The sequence below is a fragment of the Theropithecus gelada genome, chromosome 4, assembly GCF_003255815.1.
Source record: "Theropithecus gelada isolate Dixy chromosome 4, Tgel_1.0, whole genome shotgun sequence".
Lineage (NCBI taxonomy): Eukaryota > Metazoa > Chordata > Mammalia > Primates > Cercopithecidae > Theropithecus > Theropithecus gelada.
In genome coordinates this window covers 44,390,664-44,411,554 of record NC_037671.1, presented here as the reverse complement: position 1 = coordinate 44,411,554, position 20,891 = coordinate 44,390,664, and the positions used below count along the sequence as shown (strand labels likewise).

Below are 20,891 nucleotides of genomic sequence, written 5' to 3'. Positions count from 1 at the left end.
TCATGCCTGTAATCCCAGCACTTCGGGAGGCTGAGGTGGGCGGATCACTTGAGGTCAGGAGTTGGAGACCAGTCTGGCAACATGGTGAAACCCCATCTCTATTAAAAATACAAAAATTAGCTGAGTGTGGTGGCGCATGCCTGTAATCCCAGCTACTCGGGAGGCTGAGGCAGGAGAATCTCTTGAACCTGGGAGGCAGAGGTTGCAGTGAGCCGGGATCGCGCCACCGCACTCCATCCAGCCTGGGCGACAGAGCAAGACTCCGTCTCAAAAAGAAAAAGAAAAAAGTCACATACTTTACGATTCAATTTATCACATTCTTTCAGTAACATGAGAGATGGAGAACAGAGTAGTGGCTGCCAGGAGAGATGTGGAAGAGCAGAGAGGTGGATGTGGTTGTGAAAAGACAGCATGAGGGAGAACTGTACTGATTCAATGGCTCTGTGTCTTCACCATTTGTGTGGTGGTGGTTACACAAATCTACACGATGACACCGCACAGAACACACACATAACATACACACGTGCACATGGTGAAAACTGAATAAGCTCTATGGATTGTACTAATATACAATCCACATTGTACACTGAAACTGAATGCAAGGGTTTTGATATTGCACCACAGTTACGCAAGATGCTACCACTGGAGAAAGTGGGTGATGGGTACATAGGATCTCTCTGAACATTTTTTGCAACATCTTGTGAATCTATTATTCCAAAATTAAAATTTAAAGAAAGATCGATCAGAGATACATACAGACACATTTACAGATTAAATGACACAGGTCTGGGGTTTGCATTTAAAAATACTCCACAAGAGCTGGGCGCCGTGGCTCACGCCTATAACCTCAACACTTTAGGAGGCTGAGGTGGGTGGATCTCCTGAGGTCAGGAGTTGGAGACCAGTCTGGCCAACATGGTGAAACCCCATCTCTAATAAAAATATAAAAAATTAGCCAGGTATGGTGGTAAGCACCTGTAATCCCAGCTACTCAGGAAGCTGAGGCAGGAGAATCATTTGAACCCAGGAGGCGGAAGTTGCAGCGAGCCAAGATTGCACTATTGCACTCCAGCCTGGGCAACAAGAGCGAAACTCTGACACACACACACACACACACACACAAAATACTCCAGGAGGAAAGAAAATAAAGGACAAAAAGTGGGAGAAACAGGTGAAACAGAATCAACAAGCTATTGATAAGTGTGGAAGCTTGGAGAGGCATATACAGGGGTTCATGTATTTTGCTAATTTTGTATTTGAAAATTTCCAAAATAAAAGTTTTACTAAGTTCCCAGGTGTGCTTAGGCCAACACAAGGGCTAAGCCTGACATATTTGTCCACATCGCTGTTAACTTTTGAACACAAATTAAGTTCAAAGCTTACAGTTCTATTTATTTACAAAGTTTTTATTATGAATTTTTATTGAGATTTTCATAAACATTTTTAATCTGCATGTTTACTACTTTTTGCCTCTAAGAAGTCCCATAAAGTTATAAAAAATAGAAATTTATAAATACACATTGAGAATTATGCATTTTTATACAACCAACAGGCAGGTCAATGTTTCAAGTTGTCTAACCCTTTCCTTGTCTCCCCTCAGAACAAAATTTTAAGAGTATAGCCTCTGAGGCCAGGTGCGGTGGCTCATGCCTGTAATCCTACCCACACTGGGAGGCTGAGGTGGGTGGATCACCTGAGGTCAGGTGTTCGAGACCACCCTGGCCAACCTGATGAAACCCCATCTCCACCAAAAATACAAAAAAAAAATTAGCCAAGAGTTGTGGTAGGCGCCTGTAATCCCAGCTACTCGGGAGGCAGAGGCAGGAGAATCCCTTGAACCCAGGAGGTGGAGGTTGCAGTGAGCTGAGATCACACCATTGCACTCCGGTCTGGGTGATAAGAGCGAGACGCCGTCTCAAAAAAAAAAAAAAGAATAAGACGCAGTCTCAAAAAAAAAAAAAAGAGTATAGCCTCTGAAATCTCAACAGCAGAAATAGCAGCCCTTTTCCAAATCCCACCTATAACTCAGCACAACTGCATTCAACAGGCGCTTACTTTGGATAATAACAACAAATGGAAACTGTAGAAACACTGACTGGGACGACGCCTCCCAAGAGCAGTGAGAACAGCAAGCTGGGATTGGCCACGGCTTGAATGTGGGGCTGTGTTTATAAACTCATCAGGCCAAGAATCACTAAGAACTGAATCACAAACCCTGAGAAGGCCACATAGGCCAGTCTAACTGCTTTGATCTAGGAGAGTTTCAGGTTACTACAAACCTGGAAAACTCCTATTTAGTCCAGTTGGGGACTCCAGATTTTTTTTTTTACTAGCGTCCCGTCTTCAGTTCCTGACAAGCAGCTCTTTCCTTACAGTACAGTGAGGCCAGAAGAACATGGAGCCTGCTGTGAAGTCCCCAAGTTTTTCAAGTTCCCATTCACCAAGGGAATGGAAGATTAAGAGATGGGCTGGGCACTGTGGCTCATGCCTGTAATCCTGACACTTTGGGAGGATTAGTGGGCCCAGGTGGGCGGATCACTTGAGCCCAGGAGTTCAAGACCAGCCTGGGCAACATAGCAAAATCCTAAAAATACACACACACACAAAATTAGCCAGGCGTGGTGCAGGCACCTGTAATCCCAGCTACTCTGGAGGCTGAGGTATGCGAATCGCTTGAACCTGGGGAGTGGAGGGTGCAGTGAGTCGAGGTAGCGCCACTACACTCCAGCCGGGTCGACACAGCAAGACCCCATCTCAAAATAAAAGGAGTTGAACTGTGGAAGCCAAAGAGGAGTAAGTGAAGTTAAATATGGACGTTAGGATTCTAACTTGGGAAACAGCTTATTCATCCAGTGTTCACTTCCACGTGTCGTTGCAGTTTTCTTCCTTGGATTTGGTTTTAAAAGCTCTTCCTTAGGAAACCAGAAAAGATATCAGCATGCCCAGCATCCTCCTTAAAAACTTGTTTTCTGGTTTGTAGAGTACATTAAGAATGAAGTTGTTCTCCCCACAGGATACAAAGTGGTTGGAGAGACTCAGACCTGCTTCTTGGAGAACGCCTCAGCTTGGCTCACTCCTGCCCATCCACCAGCCTTCCAGCTGACCAGCCATGTTTCTCAGCTTTCAGAATACGAGATGAGGCCCAGCCCTCAACACTGCACCCTCACCCCACCAAATCCTTTCCTATTGTTTACTTTATATATTTTTTATTTTTTTGAAATGGAGTCTTGCTCTGTCACCCAGGCTGGAGTACAGTGGCACAATCTCAGCTCACTGTAACCTCCGCCTCCCAGGTTCAAGTGATTCTCCTGCCTCAGCCTCCTGAGTAGCTGGGATTACAGGCGTGAGCTACCACACCCAGCCAATTTTTGTATTTTTAGTAGAGATGGAATTTCACTATGTTGGCCAGGCTGGTCTCGAACTCCTGACCTCAGGTGATCCGCCTGCCTTTGCCTCCCAAAGTGCTGGGATTACAGACATGAGCCACTGCACCCGGCCCCTCTTTCCTAGTGTTTAAACCCCATGGCTCCTCTATCAAGTCCCAGAACAATACAGCCGACGCTCTAGGCTCTTGTCAGAGAAAACATCCTCTTCCAGAAGGGGCAAGACTTGGCAGTTCCCAAGCACACATTCCTCAGAGGAGCAATAAATGGTAAATCTCTCCGGAGGAGAGTGCTGCCCCACTTCAGGGAGCTTTCGTCAAATGCCGACGGGAGGATAGGTGCAGCCCTGACATGTCGTTCTCCTTCACAGTGACGTATGTGCTCAAGACTCATGACTCCTGCCCGCCCCGATCAAAGCTGTGCTGTGTGGCCTCCAGTTTCCAACACGCTGAGGGAGTACAAAGTCACTTTCTATCAGCTCAATGGAACACTTGGAGCCCAGATGAGGAGAGAAATAAGAATGAAGTTCTGGGATGAGAAAGTGGTGCCACAAATCGTGAGTCAATAAGAGGGATCCAGATATCCTGAACACGCTGGACAGTCTTCTTTGTAATAAGCACAGCAGCAAAGAGCCCTTTCTTTCCTGTCACTTTCCCTGGTCTCCTGAGTTTCAAAGGAATCAAATCCTGTGATAATGAACGAAGTCACTGGCTGCTGCTATGCCCCACCACATGGCCTGGTTGATTAAGAAAGTCTCTGGCAGGGCACGGTGGCTCACACCTGTAATCCCAGCACTTTGGGAGGCCAAGGCAGGGGATCACTTGAGGTCAGGAGTTCAAGACCGGCCTGGCCAACATGGCTAAACCTTATCTCTACCAAAAATACAAAAATTAGCTGGGCATGGTAGCTCAGACCTGTAATCTCAGCACTTTGGGAGGCCAAGGCAAGTGGATCACTTGAGGTCAGGAGTTCAAGACCAGCCTGGCCAACATGGCGAAACCCCATCTCTACTAAAAATACAAAAATTAGCCAGCATGGTGGCGCTTGCCTCTAGTCCCAGCTACCATGGGAGGCCGAGGCAGGAGAATCGCTTAGACCAGAGAGGCAGAGACTGCAGTTAGCTGAGATCGTGCCACTGCATTCCAGCCTGGGAGACAGAGTGAGACTCCATCTCAAAAAAAAAAAAAAAAAAAACTCATTATTCTGTTCATATCTTCCTCAACCCAAACATCCAGTGAAAATAGGTCATCTTAATAGACGGTTTGCCATGAAAATCATGTCCGATCACACCCTGCAGCCTTGGCTTGGCCATGAGGAGGTCACCCTCTTTTCTTCCCTTGAGTGGCTTTAACTCCCTGGGAGGGTGGAATCTGCGCCCCCGCACAAGCCAGTTTTCCTTCTCAGCTCAGGAGAGGGACCTAGAAAGAAGAGGAACCATGGAGCCTCCTGGTGGGGGCCCTGTCTGCTCTCCTTCTAGGGGAAAACAGCTCCAGTGCTGTGAGGGTTGGTCCCTAGACTGCAGGACACTCAACCACTAAGGAACGAGAGCTATGTACGGGAGCCAAGTAAGACAGGAAAAGGGAGACTGTTCCCTCTCACCAAAGTGGCTCTCCCCAAGGCTCAGCCCCACTGAGGAGACTCTTTTCTACCAAGGAGCAGAGAAGACCACCTCGGTGGGACAATGAAGGCTCTCTGGACCCCAGCCTCCGACTCACTTCTTCCTGCGGATCTTGGGCTTCTTCACGGGCCGCAGATAAGGGTTATCGATGATGTTCTCCTCCCCATTCCGGCTGCCCGACAAGGAGGGGTTCTGCTGCAAGACAGAGGTGTTCTCCTTCTCGGCTCCAGAATCCTCCTTTGAGCAAAAGCCAAAATAAAGCACAACACCAACAGCATAAGGAAAGAGATCATGCCCATAATTGGAATGACCATTAGCATCCTCTAACAGAGAAATTAGAACCTGGGAAGCACCTTCCTTCCAATGTTCGTGTCTTTGCCCCTGATGAAGTGAGGCCCAGGCAGGGGCTGGCTATGAAGGGAAGGCAAGACTAACAGCCTTGACCTAGGAGAGCACACAACAGAGTCCAGAGTCTTGAACCTCTGGAGAAGGCAGGGACAGGGGTTAGAAAGAACAGAGACCTGAGAGGGACAGGAATCAAACTCAGATGCCTCAGGGAGGATGCCCAGCCTGGTGGGGAGAAGAAGAAGAAAAGTGATCCTGGATGCCCTGCAGGACTGGGAGATACAGGATCAGAACACATCATTTGCATAGGGTATCTCCTGGCCAAGCTAGCCTAAGTCAGAACAGATTTCCTCCTCAAATTCTCACATTTCTGGTACTTGTAACATGGTCCCAACGATCACATCCCAGCATAGGCCAGAAACCTCTAGAGCCCTGAGGGTTCCACTAAGGGAAGCAGAGTCTGCAGGTACAGCACATGCACATCATTGGTAATGCCTATCTGCAACCCATGAGGCAGGGTTTGTTTGAGACGGAGTCTCCCTGTGTCACCCAGGTTGGAGTGCAATGGTGCAATCTCAGCTCACTGCAGCCTCCGTCTCCCGGATTCAAGCAATTCTCCTGCCTCAGCCTCCCAAGTAGCTGGGATTGCAGGCATGTGCCATGACACCCAGCTAATTTTTGTGTTTTTAGTAGAGACGGGGTTTTACCAGTTGGCCGGGCTGGTCTTGAACTCTGAGGCAGGGTTTTTTACCGTTCATTTTTTGAGAAAAATGTGGTTTTTCAGAAAAGTTTGTAAGTTCACATGTAATCAGTATGATCAAAATTCTTAAAAAGTCACAGTTGTGTATAGACACAGAAAAAAAGGTAATATGCTGACATTTAAAAAACTGTTCTGGGAGTATGAGCAGTCAGTTCTCCTTTCTTTATTCACAGGCTCCTCTATTTTCCACGTTTGGTGGGCTGCGCCCCCTGGTGACGGGCCAAGGGGAAGAAGTTCTTCCACGGGGAAGAAGTCACTGAGCTTCCTCTTCCTGTTCTGCAACTTGAGGCCAAAGAGGCCCTCACTGACCTCAAGCAGGAGAGGCTGCTGTCAAAACAGAGGGCGCCGTGACCAGACGGCATGAAATCAACAGCAGGTTCCCCCGACAGGACAGCTGGCCTAGGGCATGGACACCAGTCTCAGGTTTAATGAGCCGGAAGAAACCAGATCACGTCTAGGTTTCCCTGCGGCACGTGCCCTCTCTCTGTCCTATCAATTGTTCTCTTCAAAGACCCAGTTCCATTGGCCCAGTATCAGGGCCTATGTACTTTTCCTCTCCAGCACCCAATCCAGTGGGACCACAAGGTGACCTAGAGCCACTGGGGCCTTCTGGAAACTCTTGAAAGCAAGTGCTGCAGGACCAACCTAGTTCAGGCCAGACCAGGTGCCGGAAAAAAAAGTCTGCCCATAACCAGAACTCCCTCGGGTATTTGGCATCCAACCTTTCTGAAGTTCCTAATGGCGCAACGGAGTAGCATCTCCCCACTCTGTCCACCCTATCATTTCTCTACAGTAGACAGCCTATCTTCAAAGTTAATGGAAGTTCACTTCATCCGTGCCTTCAGTGTTTTCTGAGATACAGATAGAGGTGACACTGTTAGAGGTGCTGAAAATGACAGCTTCAAGACACTGCTGGTGGGTCCAGAGGCTCCCTCCGTTCGGCTCACCATGGCTCATGAGAGCAGGACGACAGGCTTCCTTCTCCCAAGCAGACCTCACAGAAATGTCCCCTTCAGCGATACACAGCATTGAGACGGTTAGGGGTGGGGGAGTCAGTCAAAAAAGTAGGCCAGGCGCGGTGGCTCACGCCTGTAACCAACACTTTGGGAGGCCGAGGCGGGTGGATCACCTGAGGTCAGGAGTTCGAGACCAGCCTGGCCAAATTGGTGAAACCCCGCCTCTACTAAAAATACAAAAAAAATTAGCTGGGTATGGTGGTAGGTGCCTATAATCCTAGCTACTCGGGAGGCTGAGGCAAGATAGTTGCTTGAACCCGGGAGTTGGAGGTTGCAGAGAGCCGAGATCGTGCCACTGCATTCCAGCCTAGACGACACAGCGGGACTCCATCTCAAAAAAACAAAAAAGCAAAGTGTCAAACTGACTCAGAGATTTGTAAAAAAGGTGAGAGCAGAATGGTCTATCAGGCGCTCCCTGAATTGCCTGTGAGCTCTAGCAAGCCCTAAACCCTCTGTGGTGATTGCATCCGGTCTCCCAGCTCTCTGTGCCATCTCCATGCCAACTGTTCCCTGGAGTACACTGCCAGCCCTCACCTCTGCCGACTTCCAGACTCATGCAGCCAGCAGCTCACTCAGCATTTCCACTGGGGTGTCAGACAGGCAGCTTGGACTTCAGGCACCTAAGTCTGAATTGGGGACCTTCCCCTGTGAGTAAACGGCGCTCTTTAGTCCCTCCCATCACAGGTGATGGCAACTCCATCCTTCTAATGGCTCAAGTCACAAACTCTGTGGTCATTCTTGCTTGTTTTCTTTCTTTTATTTTTAAATAGGGTCTCACTACGTTGCCCAAAACTGGACTCAAATTCCTGGGCTCAATCTTCCTGCCTCAGCTTCCCGAGTGACTAGGACTACAGGCATGCACCACCACATCTGGCACACTTCCTTTCTTTCTCTGACATCCTACCCCCAATCTGTTAGCACAGCCTTTTGGACTTACCTTCAAAATTCAGGCAGGTACTGACCACTTCCACCACCTCTGTGGCAACCACTCTGCTTGGGCCCACCACTGCCTCTCACCTAGGCTATAGCAACAGCTTCCTGACTGATCTCTCCAGTCCGTTCTCACTGAGCCATCAGAGTGATGCTTTAAGAAGCTCAGAAATGTCCCTCCTCTGCTCCACACCCTCCCACAACTCCCACCTCACTTAGTTAAAAGTCAGTTCTTAAAACAGCCTGCAAGGCCCTACCCAATCCACAAGCCACTCACTATTCCACAGCGCCTTTGCACTGCCCATTCCCTCTGCCAGAGCACTCTTCCCCAGATATCGGCATGGCTCACTCCCTCACCCAGTTCAAGCCCCTGCTCACATATCCCCTTCTCGGTAATGCCTACTCTGAGCACCCCACTTAAAACTGAAGACTCCTCCTCACCCCGGATCTTCCCCTACTGTTTTTCCCAGCACAGCACTTTCATTTCTGATATACTATGCAATGATTTATTCATATATTATGTTTACTGTCATTCTCCCACAGCCAAACATACGTTCCTAAAAGGCAGAGGTTTTCTTTGTTTTTCTCACTGCTTTATCCCAAGCAGCCAGAATAGTATCTGGCACATACTAGGTGCTAAACAAACACTGGTTGAGTGAGTGACTGGTACATTTTTCATAAGAGAGTAAAAGTTTAGATATCTGGGTCGGCTGCAGAAAGCAGCCGGTTCAAATGTGTGAGAAAAGAATCTATTATACATGAATTTAAAATGAATAGCTCCTTTATGTTCAAGTACATGGAGAAACTAGAACCAGGTTAAATAACGTGCTGCCTAACAACAGACCTTGAGAGGTCCACTGTCATCAAGAGATAAAAGAATAATTTAAAATACCAGTTATTTACTTCGCTATAACAATGTCTGTAAATGCTAAACACAGAAAACAACCTAAGTGGTCATGAGGGACTAGATAAATTAAATGGTTACAGCCATACAATGGAAGATAAAGCAGCTGTGAGGAACGATGCAGCTCCTCCCTTATAGTTGTGGAATGACCAAGATACAGCCAGGGAGAAAGCAAGAAGAGAACAGTTTGTGATCTGCTGTTTCAGTTCAAAATAACAATTAAAAAACAAAAGTCTCGGCCGGGCGCGGTGGCTCACGCCTGTAATCCCAGCACTTTGGGAGGCCGAGGCGGGCGGATCACAAGGTCAGGAGATCGAGACCACGGTGAAACCTCGTCTCTACTAAAAATACAAAAAATTAGCCGGGCGCGGTTGTGGGCGCCTGTAGTCCCAGCTACTCGGGAGGCTGAGGCAGGAGAATGGTGGGAACCCAGGAGGCGGAGCTTGCAGTGAGCTGAGATCCGGCCACTGCACTCCAGCCTGGGCGACAGAGCGAGACTCGGTCTCAAAAAAAAAAAAAAAAAAAAAAAAGTCTCTAGAAGGATACACAAGAGGCTGGTGAGACAGTTGCCCTGTGGGAGGGAAAGTGGGTAACAGGGAACAGGATGGGAGGGATTGTCACCATACATCTTTTTGCACACTCTGCATTTTGAAACATATGATTGTATTTCCTAGTCTAACAAAAAAACATTAGGTCCAACTGACTAGTACATTGTCGCTAGAATCTTTGTCTTGAAGTCATTTTATTTTATTTTTAGGTTATATAGCCTAAAAAAGCAGGGGAGGGAGCAGTGTGTGCCAGGAGCTGCCACGTGCCAGGCACCTGATAGATACCAGCTCTACCTCAAGCTCCCCCTGTCCCTTGAGGTAGGTGTTCCTGTTTCTACTTACAAGGAAATAGACTAAGGTGTTAAGTAACGCAATCACAGTCACACACGTGGCAAGCAGCACAGTCTGGATTTAAAGCTAGGCAAGTTTGACTCTAAGACTCAGGCCTTCCTACACTCCTGCTCTCTGCAACCCTGGCTTGGCCTCATGGTATTCAAGAGTCCTCAGGCAGTCGCTGATATTCTTTAGGTTCAATTACCACCATGACCTCACATCACTACAGGACTGTCAGTGAATGCATGTCCAGGCCCTTCAACTATATTGTACTTACAAAGGTATGATGTTTACATGACTCCTTTCTCATAAGGTGAACCTCAACTTCGTCCATGACCCAATCACCGTACCTCAGCCCAAATTAACAGAAGCATACAGTAACAATTTCCTCTGCTTTATTTAAAGCCATGGGCTCCCAGCCCTAATTCTGAAAGGAATAATTCAACATTTAGGAAAAAAAAAAAAAGTATGTCTAGGCCGGGCGTGGTGGCTCATGCCTCTAATCCCAGCACTTTGGGAGGCCAAGGCGGGTGGATCATGAGGTCAGGAGTTTGAGACCAGCCTGACCAACGTGGTGAAACCCTGTCTCCACTAAAAATACAAAAATTAGCCGGGCATGGTGGCGCGTGCCTGTAATCCCAGCTACTCAGGAGGCTGAGGCAGAAGAATCGCTTGAACCCGGGAGGCGGAGGTTGCAGTGAGCCGAGATCTTGCCACTGCACTACAGCCTGGGTGACAGAGCGAGACTCTGTCTGGGGGAAAAAAAAAAAAAAAAAAAAGGATGTCTAAGCAAATAAGATCTTCTGCAAATACAGATGGCACAGGCATATTCCACTAGCAAACCAGAGTGGCTGGCTGCCACTTGGTGCACCTCATCTTAGAGAACATGAGGGATGCTCAGTCCAACTACAGCCACTAAGGCATCCAAGCTAGTGCTGATTTTAAAGGATGGTTGAATATGGTAAACTGGCTATATAACCCTATTAGCCTTGAAGGCATTCGAGCTTCTGGTGGTTCCGTAATTGTACTTCGCACTTTCTCCAAGGGTGCAGGAACAAGAGGGGGCTCTTATCCTTTAACTTGCTGAGTGTGACACACCAGTGAGCAGAAAAGAAAGTATTCCCTAAAACAAGCCAGGACTAGAACATCTCCTTGCCCACCTTTGTCTCTGAACCCACATGTTCCGTCTCCTATCCTGGGTATGAAATGTCCAGAAGAAGGCTAGTCCCTCCATTTGGTCACGGGCCCATCCCCTCTCCCCTACCAAACAACATCATTCCCAGACGTTTCTTTTTTTCCTGTATCCATTTTCCCTTTTGACCAGATTATTCCCGGCAGCACACAAACATGTTCTTTTATCTTAAAAAACAAAAACATAAAACGCCTCTCTTAATTCCTTCATTTTCCCCTTTTTAGTTACCACTCCACCATTCTCCTTCCCTGTACTGCAGGGAACACCACACGACTTTCTGTGCCAATGGAAACGTTCAGTATCTGCACTGTCCAGTAGAGCAGCCACTGGCCATGTGAGGCTATTAGATACTTGAAATGTGGCTAGTGAGATTAAGAAACCGATTTTTAGTTTTATTTAATTAATTTAAATACCCACATGTGGCTAGTGGCTGCTGTAAAGGACAGCACAAGTCTATACTCACTGACTCCTCTTCTCTCCTCCCATTCTCTCTGAATTTACTCCAGGTCTTCGCTCTCATTCTTACTGAAATGGTTCTCATCAAGGTCACAAATGGCACCCACACTGCCAAATCTAATGGTTGAATTCTCAGTCCTCCTACCATTGGAGCCACCTGCAGCTTGGGACACAGCTAATTGCTCTTTTCTCCCTGAAACACTTACTTCCCTTGGCCTCCAGGACACAGCCCTCTTCCCGATCTCCTCCCACCTCCATGCTGGTTCTTCTCATCTCTTCAAGCTCTACACATAGCAGCAGCTCCAGGGCTCAATGTGCCTCCTCTTCTTATCCTCACTCATCCCTGGAAGAGCTCATCCACGCTCATGGTTTTAGACATGACCTACAGACTGCTGGCTCCCAAATATGCATCTCCTGCCCTAACTGCTCCTCAAACTCCAACTTATATATCCAACTCTCCACCGGACATCACCACCTGATGTCTAACAAGACATCACCACCTGATGTCTAACAAGCAGGTCAAACTTAACACATCTACATTTAAGACACGAACATCAACTCCTGACTTCCCCCACACACCTGTTCCACCCGGTGGCTGTTCCTATCTTGGCTGAAGGCAATTCCATCTTTCCTATTATTCAGACAAAAAAACCTTACAGTTTTCTTTAACTCTCTCTCATATCTACTCTGTCAACTGGCTCTGCTCTGAAAGTGATCTAGAATCTGACCAAATAACCTAGGTGACCACATCTCCTTATTTTTGCTACTCCTACCATCTCTCAGTTTACTGTGACAGCATCCTAACTGGTCTCCCTGCTTCTGCCTGCTCTCTATAGCCCATCCTCAGCACAGCTACCTGACTGACCCTATTAGCAAACCTACATCAGATCCTGACCCTCCTCTGCTCAACATCTCCAGTGGCTCTATCTCACTGAGTAAATGCCAAAGTGTCTAATCTAACCTTTAAGACCCTGTAAGGTCCGACTCCCCGTGGGCTCTCTCGGACCTCATCCCCTACTGTTCTCCCTCTTGTTCACGCCACTCTGGCCACCCTGATGTCCTTGCTGTTCTTCAATACAACAGGGGAGCTCCCGCCTCAGGGCCTTTGCACCTGCTGCACCTGCTGCTTAGAAAGGCTTCACCCCTAGACATGCCCATGCCTTGTTCCCTTCAGGTCTTTACTCAAATGTCCCCTTCTCAGTCACCCTACCTAATACTGCATCCCTCCCATCCCCATCCCCACTTCCTATTTATTATTTTTTCATTAGCCCCATGAGGACATGGAATTTTATTTGGTTTCCTACTAATTCCCCAGCACCTGGAACTGTATTTGTTGAATGAATGAGTGAATCCCCAGGACACGGATGTGTCTCTAAGTAGATCAGGTTGCACCTGGATCATCACACAAGCCCTCAGGCAGGCCCCTAATACAAAGTCAGAGACCTAAGGTCGATCATGTCCAGGTCCCAGGGTGACAGACTGAGGGCAGGGCGGGATAGTTTGGGGGATACTCTGAGGTTGGCAGAAGGTGGAACCCACCATGCTGATATGAAGAGCAAGGTTCTCCGTGTCTGTCTGTTCATCCTGCTCCGAGGAATCTGTCTCTTCCATCTGTTGCATCTCCAGTTCAGATGGAAGAAGAGCTGTCAGGTAGGGGATGGTGAAAGGTCTGGCAGCAATCACTGGCGAATTGGAAGAGAGGCATGAGTCCACTGTCACAGACACCTCACAGCTGGCTTAGCATCCTAGAGCCTCACATCAGTGAGCAGCATCAGAAGATAATACTGGCTAACTCGCTCCAAGTACTTACGCAACAGGCCAGGCAACGTCCTATGGTCTTTACTCATGTTATCTTTCATCCTTGCTCCCATCCTATTAAGTACGATTAGGCACAGAGAGGTGAAATGACTTTCCCAAGCATGCTGAAAATGGCAGAATGGGATTCTAACTCAGGCAGTATGACTTCAGAATCTACTTTTTTGCCAAGTACAACTGAGATAAGATTGAAATGGGGCTATAGATAGAATCCTAGCAACACGTGAGTTTTGAGATCTTGCACCCAAGGTCAGTTAAACCCCTCTAAGCTTCATTTCCAGAGCAGGAATATTGATTCCTTCACCCTGAAGGACTCAAGTCCAAAGGCTGGATTTGAGCACTCTGCATATATGCATGTCCACTGAGCTGTAAGACACTCTGGTAAATGAGAGTTCCAAAAAGCAATGAGGATGAGAGGAAGAAATTGATTTAAAATTAACATTAAAAGAAAGAAGGCCAGGTATGGTGGCTCATGCCTATAATCCTAGCACTTTGGGAGGCTGAGGCAGGAGGACTGCTTGAGCCCAGGAGTTTGAGACCAGCCTGGGCAACATGGTGAAATCCCGTCTCTAGGAAAAATAAAATTAGCCAGGTATAATAGTGCATGCCTGTAGTCCCAGCTACTAGGGAGGCTGAGGTGGGAGACTTGAGTCCAGGAGGTCCAGGCTGCAGTTAGCTGTGTTTGTGCCACTGTACTCAAGACTAGGTGACAGAGTGAGATCCTGTCTCAAAACACAAAAAGAAAAAGTCTCCGTGTATACTTCTATGGTAGAATGTGACTGTTAGAAAATGCTCTAGAATTGGCTGGGCGTGGTGGCTCATGCCTATAATCCCAGCACCTTGGAAGGCTGAGGCAGGTGGATCACTTGAGCTCAGGAGTTCAAGACCAGCCTGGTCAACTGGGTGAAACCCCGTCTCTACTAAAAATACAAAAAATTAGCCGGGTTGGTGGCTAATGCCTGTAGTCTCAGTTACTTGAAGCAGAAAAATCGTTTGAACCTGGGAGGCCGAGGTTGCAGTGAGCAGAGATCGCGCCACTGCATTCCAGTCTGGGTGACAGAGCAAGACTCTATCTCAAAAAAAAAACTTAAAAAATGGCAGAATGGGATTCTAAGGCAGTATGACTTCAGAATCTACCCACAAAAACTCCAGAATTATTTTTTACTGTGGGTCAGATGTGGGGTCCGGCAGTAAGAGCTAGATTTGAATGCTATCTACTAGCCATGCTCCTTGAGGAAATGACTTCATTTCTCTTGTGCCTCATTGAAGGGTTCCTATGAAGGTAGTGATATATCAGTTCCTGACTCAGAGGCTCACAAGAGGATTTAATGAGATAATGTATGGGAAGTGATCGGCACAGTATCTGGCACTTAATAACTGGCAGCTGCTGTTATTCCAGAGCCAGGCACACAGCAGGCATTCCACAGGAGCTTGCTGAATGAAGGAATCGCCTAAACCAACCTCCCTCACTCATATTTGTAAAAACTGAGGTCTATGGAAATGAAGTAGCTTGGTCAACATGGCCAAACAGTGCCGAGATGCCAACTTAAATGAGATGGGACCTATGAGGGAATATCACGATGGGCAACTGGCCCCTGATGCCAGTGTTCCTTCTACTACCTGGGCTGCCACTGAGTGACTCTGATGCCTAGGCCTAGGCCACCTCAAGGTAACTCAATGGACCTCAAGCGGCCAGTCCCAACAGAGGCCATTACTGTCCTGGAGCTGTCAGTTAAGGACAGACTCTTAAGATCTGGGGAAAGGAGCCAGAAATCTGAGGGGCAGGCTGTACCCAAGGGAAGGACAAAAGCTTATTTGTTTCTTCCTACCATGCTGAGAGAAAAAAAAGATAGTGTGAGTATTTAAATAAGACAGGGTCCACACAGCGGGGCAACTCTCACATGGAAATGTGCTGACGTCATCTTTGAAAAGACTCTGAGTCTCGCCTGTCTTGGCCATGAAACGGGTAAGTGCCCGCTCCACATCGCGCCGCTGGGATGCAGCCTTCTCCCGCAGGACCTGGTAGTCTGACACGGGCTCACGGTACGTCTACAAACAGAATAGTAAAGACACTGAGGTGATGCCGAAGTATCATTCTGCTTTCATCAGCTCCCTGGCTTGCTGTTGCTATGCCCTATTCTCTAAAATGACCCAATACCAGGCCAGGCGCAGTGGCTCACGCCTATAATCCCAGCACTTTGGGAGGCTGAGGCTGGTGGATCACCTGAGGTCAGGAGTTCGAGACCAGCCTCGCCAACATAACAAAACCTCGTCTCTACTAAAAATACAAAAATTAGCTGGGTGTGGTGGTGTGCACCTGTAATCCCAGCTACTTAGGAGGCTAAGGCAGGAGAATGGCTTGAACCCGGGAGGTGGAGGTTGCAATGAGCCAAGATTGCATCATTGCACTCCAGCCTGGGCAACAGGAGTGAGACTCTGTCTCAAAAACAAATAAATAAAATGAAATAAAATAAAATAAAATGACTCAATACCATTAGTTAGAGCCAAGATCACCAAAGCACAGTAGAAAGGCGGACGAACAATGTAACTACATTAATATATATTTCTAATTAAAAATTAAGGCCAGGCATGGTGGCTCACACCTGTAATCCTAGCACTTTGGGAGGCTGAGGTGGGTGGATCATGAGGTCAGGAGTTTGAGACCAGCCTGGCCAAGATGGTGAAACCCTATCTTTACTAAAAATAAAAAACATTAGCCAGGCGTGGTGGCAGGCGCCTGTAATCCCAACTACTTGGGAGGCTGAGGTAGGAGAATCGCTTGAACTTGGGAGGCAGAGGTTGCGGTGAGCCAAGATCACACCACTGCACTCCAGCCTGGGTGACAGAGCGAGACTCCATTTAAAAAAAAAAAAAAGAAAGAAAAATTAAGAAATGTACAAATATTTACTGTAGAGATTGTCCTGGGGCCTTCATTCAGCTCCCATGACAGATGGTCTCAGGTCTAAGAGACGCATCCTAAAGAAAGAGTGGGAGTGTCCCCAGGGAAGCCCTGACGGGGACCACAGGTTCCATCAGCGTAATGTGACCTCCTGCAGTATGGGAGTCGCTGCCTATGCGGATTTATGGACTATACCATCCCATCTTATTAAATCAATCCTCACCCACCCTGGCCAACACGGTGAAACCCCGTCTCCACTAAAAATACAAAAATGAGCTGGGTGTGGTGGCGTGCGCCTGTAGTCCCAGCTACTTGGCAGGCTGAGGCAGGAGAACCACTTGAACTCGGGAGGCGGAGGTTGCAGCGAGCCGAGATCGCACCATTGCACTCCAGCCTGGGAGAGTAAGACTCCATCTCAAAAAAAAACAAAAACAAAAAAACAAACAATCCTCACAATATGGATACGTCATTCCAAAAAGATTCCCTCAAAGAAAGAGGCTGAAGATCTTACTATACAGTGCAAGTGACCAAGAAAATGGCAGGCTGCCACTCTTCCTCCGAATTATGAGCTTGTTGGCAATCAAGTTATGGAATGAAAACAATTGAGATCAGAATGAGAAATGAGCCAAAACATTTTACTTTATTATTTTTATTTTTTGGAGACAGAGTCTTGCTCTGTCACCCAGGCTGGAGTGCGGTGGCGCAATCTCGGCTCACTACAACCTCCACCTCCTGGGTTCAAGCGATTCTTCTGCCTCAGACTCCTGAGTAGCTGGGACTACAGGCACATGCCACCACGCCCAGCTAATTTTTGCATTTTTAGTAGAGATGGGGTTTCATCATGTTGGCCAGGCTGGTCTTGAACTCCTGACCTCAGATGATCCACCCACCTTGGCCTCCCAAAGTGCTGTGATTACAGGTGTGAGTCACTGCACCCGGCCGGAAAATATTTTAATTGATAATGGCAATGGTGACATTTTAACAACAACCAATAAAGTAACTACTCTTCATGATATGGAGATAGTATTTTCAAAGGAGGCACCTAGAAATGTTTCTTTGTTGTCACCATCAGTTCAAGTGTGTCACCTATACAGTTCTCCTATCTATACTTAAACAAAGAAACAGAATTTTCTGACATGTTAAAAATCTTCCCAAAAGGCGGGGTATGGTGGCTCACACCTGTAATCCCAGCATTTTGGGAGGCCGAGGCAGGTGGATCACCTGAGGTCAGGAGTTTGAGACTAGCCTGGTCAACATGGGGAAACCCCGTCTCTACCAAAAATACAAAAATTAGCCAGGCATGGTGGCGGGTACTTGTAATTCCAGCTACTCGGGGGAGGCTGAGACATGAGATGGCTTGAACCTGGGAGACGGAGGTTGCAATGAGCCGAGATCATACCACTGCACTCCAGCCTGGGGGACTGAGACAAACTCTGTGCCCGCCCCTCCCCTCCCCTCAAAAAACCAAAACTTCCCAAAATTGAGTGGATTTTGAACATATTGTACTTGTTAAAAACATTAAAATGCAAAATCTTGTAATTATTCCTAAGACAACTTTTGGCACTCAATAAATTAGAAATTTAATAGAAAATTTTCAACAAAATTCTTTGAATAATGAGTAAATGAGAATAAAAAAATAGTTTTATGGCTTATTAAGAGCAGCCAATGATGTTACATATCTTTGTTATGTACCATCTTCAACTATGAGAGCCATTAAAGTATCAAAATAAACTAATCTTAGAATCTGACCTCCAACTTATTATTTCATCAAGTATTAAACCAAGATTTCTAGGCTAGCATGGTAACACATGCTTGTGGTCCTAGCTATTCTGCAGGCTGAGGTGGGAGGATTGCTTGAGCCTGGGAGTTCAAAGCTGTAGTGCCATGATTACACCACTGCACTCCAGCCTGGGCAACAGAGCAAGAACTCCACCTCTAAAAAAAGACTGAGTGCAGTGGTGCATGCCTGTGATCCTAGCACTCTAGGAGGCCAAGGTGCAAAGGCTGCTTAAGGCTAGGAGTTCAAGGCCAGCTTGGGCACCACAGAAAGACAAAAAACCTCTCCCCATCTCTATAAAATAACAACAACAAAACAAACAAATAAACAAAAAAAACCTATGATTTCAAAAAATAAAAAGCAGAGGCAGCCGGGCGCGGTGGCTCATGCCTGTAATCCCAGCACTTTGGGAGGCCGAGGAGGGCAGATCACAAGGTCAGGAGATCGAGGCCATCCTGGCTTCCACGATGAAACCCCGTCTCTACTAAAAATGTAAAAAAATTAGCCGGGCGCGGTGGCGGGTGCCTGTAGTCCCAGCTACTCGGGAGGGTGAGGCAGGAGAATGGCGTGAACCCGGGAGGCAGAGCTTGTAGTGAGCCGAGAAGTGCCACTGCACTCCAGCCTGGGTGACAGAGCGAGACTCCGTCTCAAAAAAAAAAAAAAGCGGAGGCAATCGCTCCCACTAGAAAAGGTTTTAGGTTTCCTAAACATTTTACAGGGGTAAGATTATCTTTTAATGTACATTATTTCGCACAATGTTACATTATAATATTCACATAAATAAGCAAACATATACTGGAGTATGTACCCATGCCTGGGCAAATTGCTTGCACCCAGGAATTTGGGACCAGCCTGGGCAACATGGTGAAACCCTGTCTCTACAGAAGATACAAAAATTAGCTGGGCATGGTGGTGCACCGCTGTAGTCCCAGCTACTCGGGAGGTTGAGGCGGGAGGATCACTTGAGTCTAGGAGGTCGAAGCTGTGGTGAGCTGAGATTGCCCCATTGCACTCCAGCAGCCTGGGTGACAAAGTAAGACCCTGTCTCAAAAAAAATTTTTTACAGATACGGATACACTATATCCCTATCTGTTAAAGTTAAAGAATGTTATGGGTTGAACTGTGTCCCCACAAAAAACATTTTTGATATGTCCTAGTACCTCGCAATATGACCTTATTTGGAAGTAGGCGTCTGGGTGACAGAGCAAGACTCCATCTCAAAAAAAAAAAAAGATTGTCTTAACCTAAAAGAGTAACAGAACCAAAACTGAAGGTTTAAGCAAAGTGAAAAGGATTTGTAAAGGGTTGATCTTGTAAAAATTCTGTGGGTACCAACAAGTTGGCTAAGATTTAAACGAAATTATTTAGCTTTTTTCTGTAGGTTAAAACATTAAAATCATACTGATGTGGGGCCAGAATCTGGGCCCATGTGTCTGAATAATGGGGTTTTCTTAGAAAATTGACCTGCTGTTTGACGGAAAATTGTAAAGGAAAATTCTAAAAAGCTTATGAAAACCTTACCGTATGGTCAAACTAATCAAAACTGGGTAGAGATATAAAATTTTATTTAAAAAACTAGCTAACATTAAAGATGCACTAATGCAAATATGAAATTTGTTTTTCTCTTTTGAAGATGATTTTTATGTAATGTTAAAAGATAATGAAAGGGTTTTCTTTTCTCCTTTGGGTAAATGGCAGGGAAAAAAAAAGAGGAGAGAGAGAGGAGAGAGAGATTCAGCTGGCCTCATGCTATCTTCATTGAGTCTTGTTTGGAAAGCTAGGTCTCCTCTATCAGAGTAAAGATTTTTCTTTTTAAAAAAATTGTTTGGAGTTATCATTTTGGCCAAACGAATGACTTATAGTGACCTGGGATTCTATTTTGTGATATCCAGTGCTTTAAACCTTTGATATTTGACAAACTTTCCAAAATCCAATTACAAATTATGTCTCTTTCTAACCTAACACTTTAGATATTATGTCCTCTAAAGCCCCAAAATGACATTTGGCTTATCTCATAAAAAAATCATACAGGAAGCATTGTCAAATACGAAATGGTGTTTTGCTTTCTTTGGTCTATGTTTGTATAACTATGTTATTGGTATATGTTTCAAAATTACATAAAACTTGTATAATTCTAATATGACTTAGTGTATGCGATCAGTAATAACTACAATTATTATGTTAACAGACTGTGTGCCACAAAGGTAACAAATTTCCTTGCCAATTGTGTCTTTAACTGTTGCTGCCCTAAAATGTTTTTGTCATACACAGACAATTGTTGTCTCATTTTGATCCTCTTTAAAAGATAGTTTTATAATTGGCTATAAAATTTAACAGGTGCTCATAAATGCAGGTTTCTGATTAATAACTCCGGAGATTGTGACATTAGAATACAGGAAAAACTTTCAAATAGAAGAGTGAATGGCGTTTGGTTTAGACTGTATTTGTATAAATATGTTATGTGTCCAAAATTATGGGAAACTTCTATAATGTTGATATAATTTACTGTATGTTAATAATTATAATTGTTATGTAAAATTGCTGTATGCCACAGAAGTAACCAAAATTCCTAGCCAATTGTAGCTTTAATAGTGGCTACAGACTTTTGTCATCCACAGACATTTTATCTTGCTTTGGTCCTTTTCAAAAGGTAGTTTATAATCAAATATAGGACTCTAAGTTCAGGTCTCAGATAACTTTAAAAATTGTGCTATTGAAAGCTGGGCACCGGCCGGGCGCGGTGGCTCAAGCCTGTAATCCCAGCACTTTGGGAGGCCGAGACGGGCGGATCACGAGGTCAGGAGATCGAGACCATCCTGGCGAACACGGTGAAACCCCGTCTCTACTAAAAAATACAAAAAAACTAGCTGGGTGAGGTGGCGGGCGCCTGTAGTCCCAGCTACTCCGGCGGCTGA

At 46.2% G+C, this 20,891-nt stretch overlaps 1 protein-coding gene across 4 annotated transcripts in view; it reads right to left on the bottom strand.

Moving 5' to 3' along the window:
* TAF8 (TATA-box binding protein associated factor 8) overlaps positions 1-20,891 on the bottom strand; it is a 45,831-nt gene that overhangs the window by 13,656 nt on the left and 11,284 nt on the right. The window contains exons 6-9 of one of the 4 annotated variants that reach the window (XM_025384408.1): positions 15,202-15,349; positions 13,025-13,167; positions 5,099-5,238; positions 1,389-4,801 (exon numbers count right to left, since the gene is read on the bottom strand). In XM_025384408.1, coding sequence (XP_025240193.1) covers positions 4,789-4,801; positions 5,099-5,238; positions 13,025-13,167; positions 15,202-15,349 — 444 coding nt within the window. In that variant the 3' untranslated portion in view covers positions 1,389-4,788. Of the gene's footprint in view, positions 1-1,388; positions 4,802-5,098; positions 5,239-13,024; positions 13,168-15,201; positions 15,350-18,658; positions 19,018-20,891 lie in introns of those variants that run through there. The other 3 variants (XM_025384411.1, XM_025384407.1, XM_025384410.1) reach the window with 3 other exon arrangements.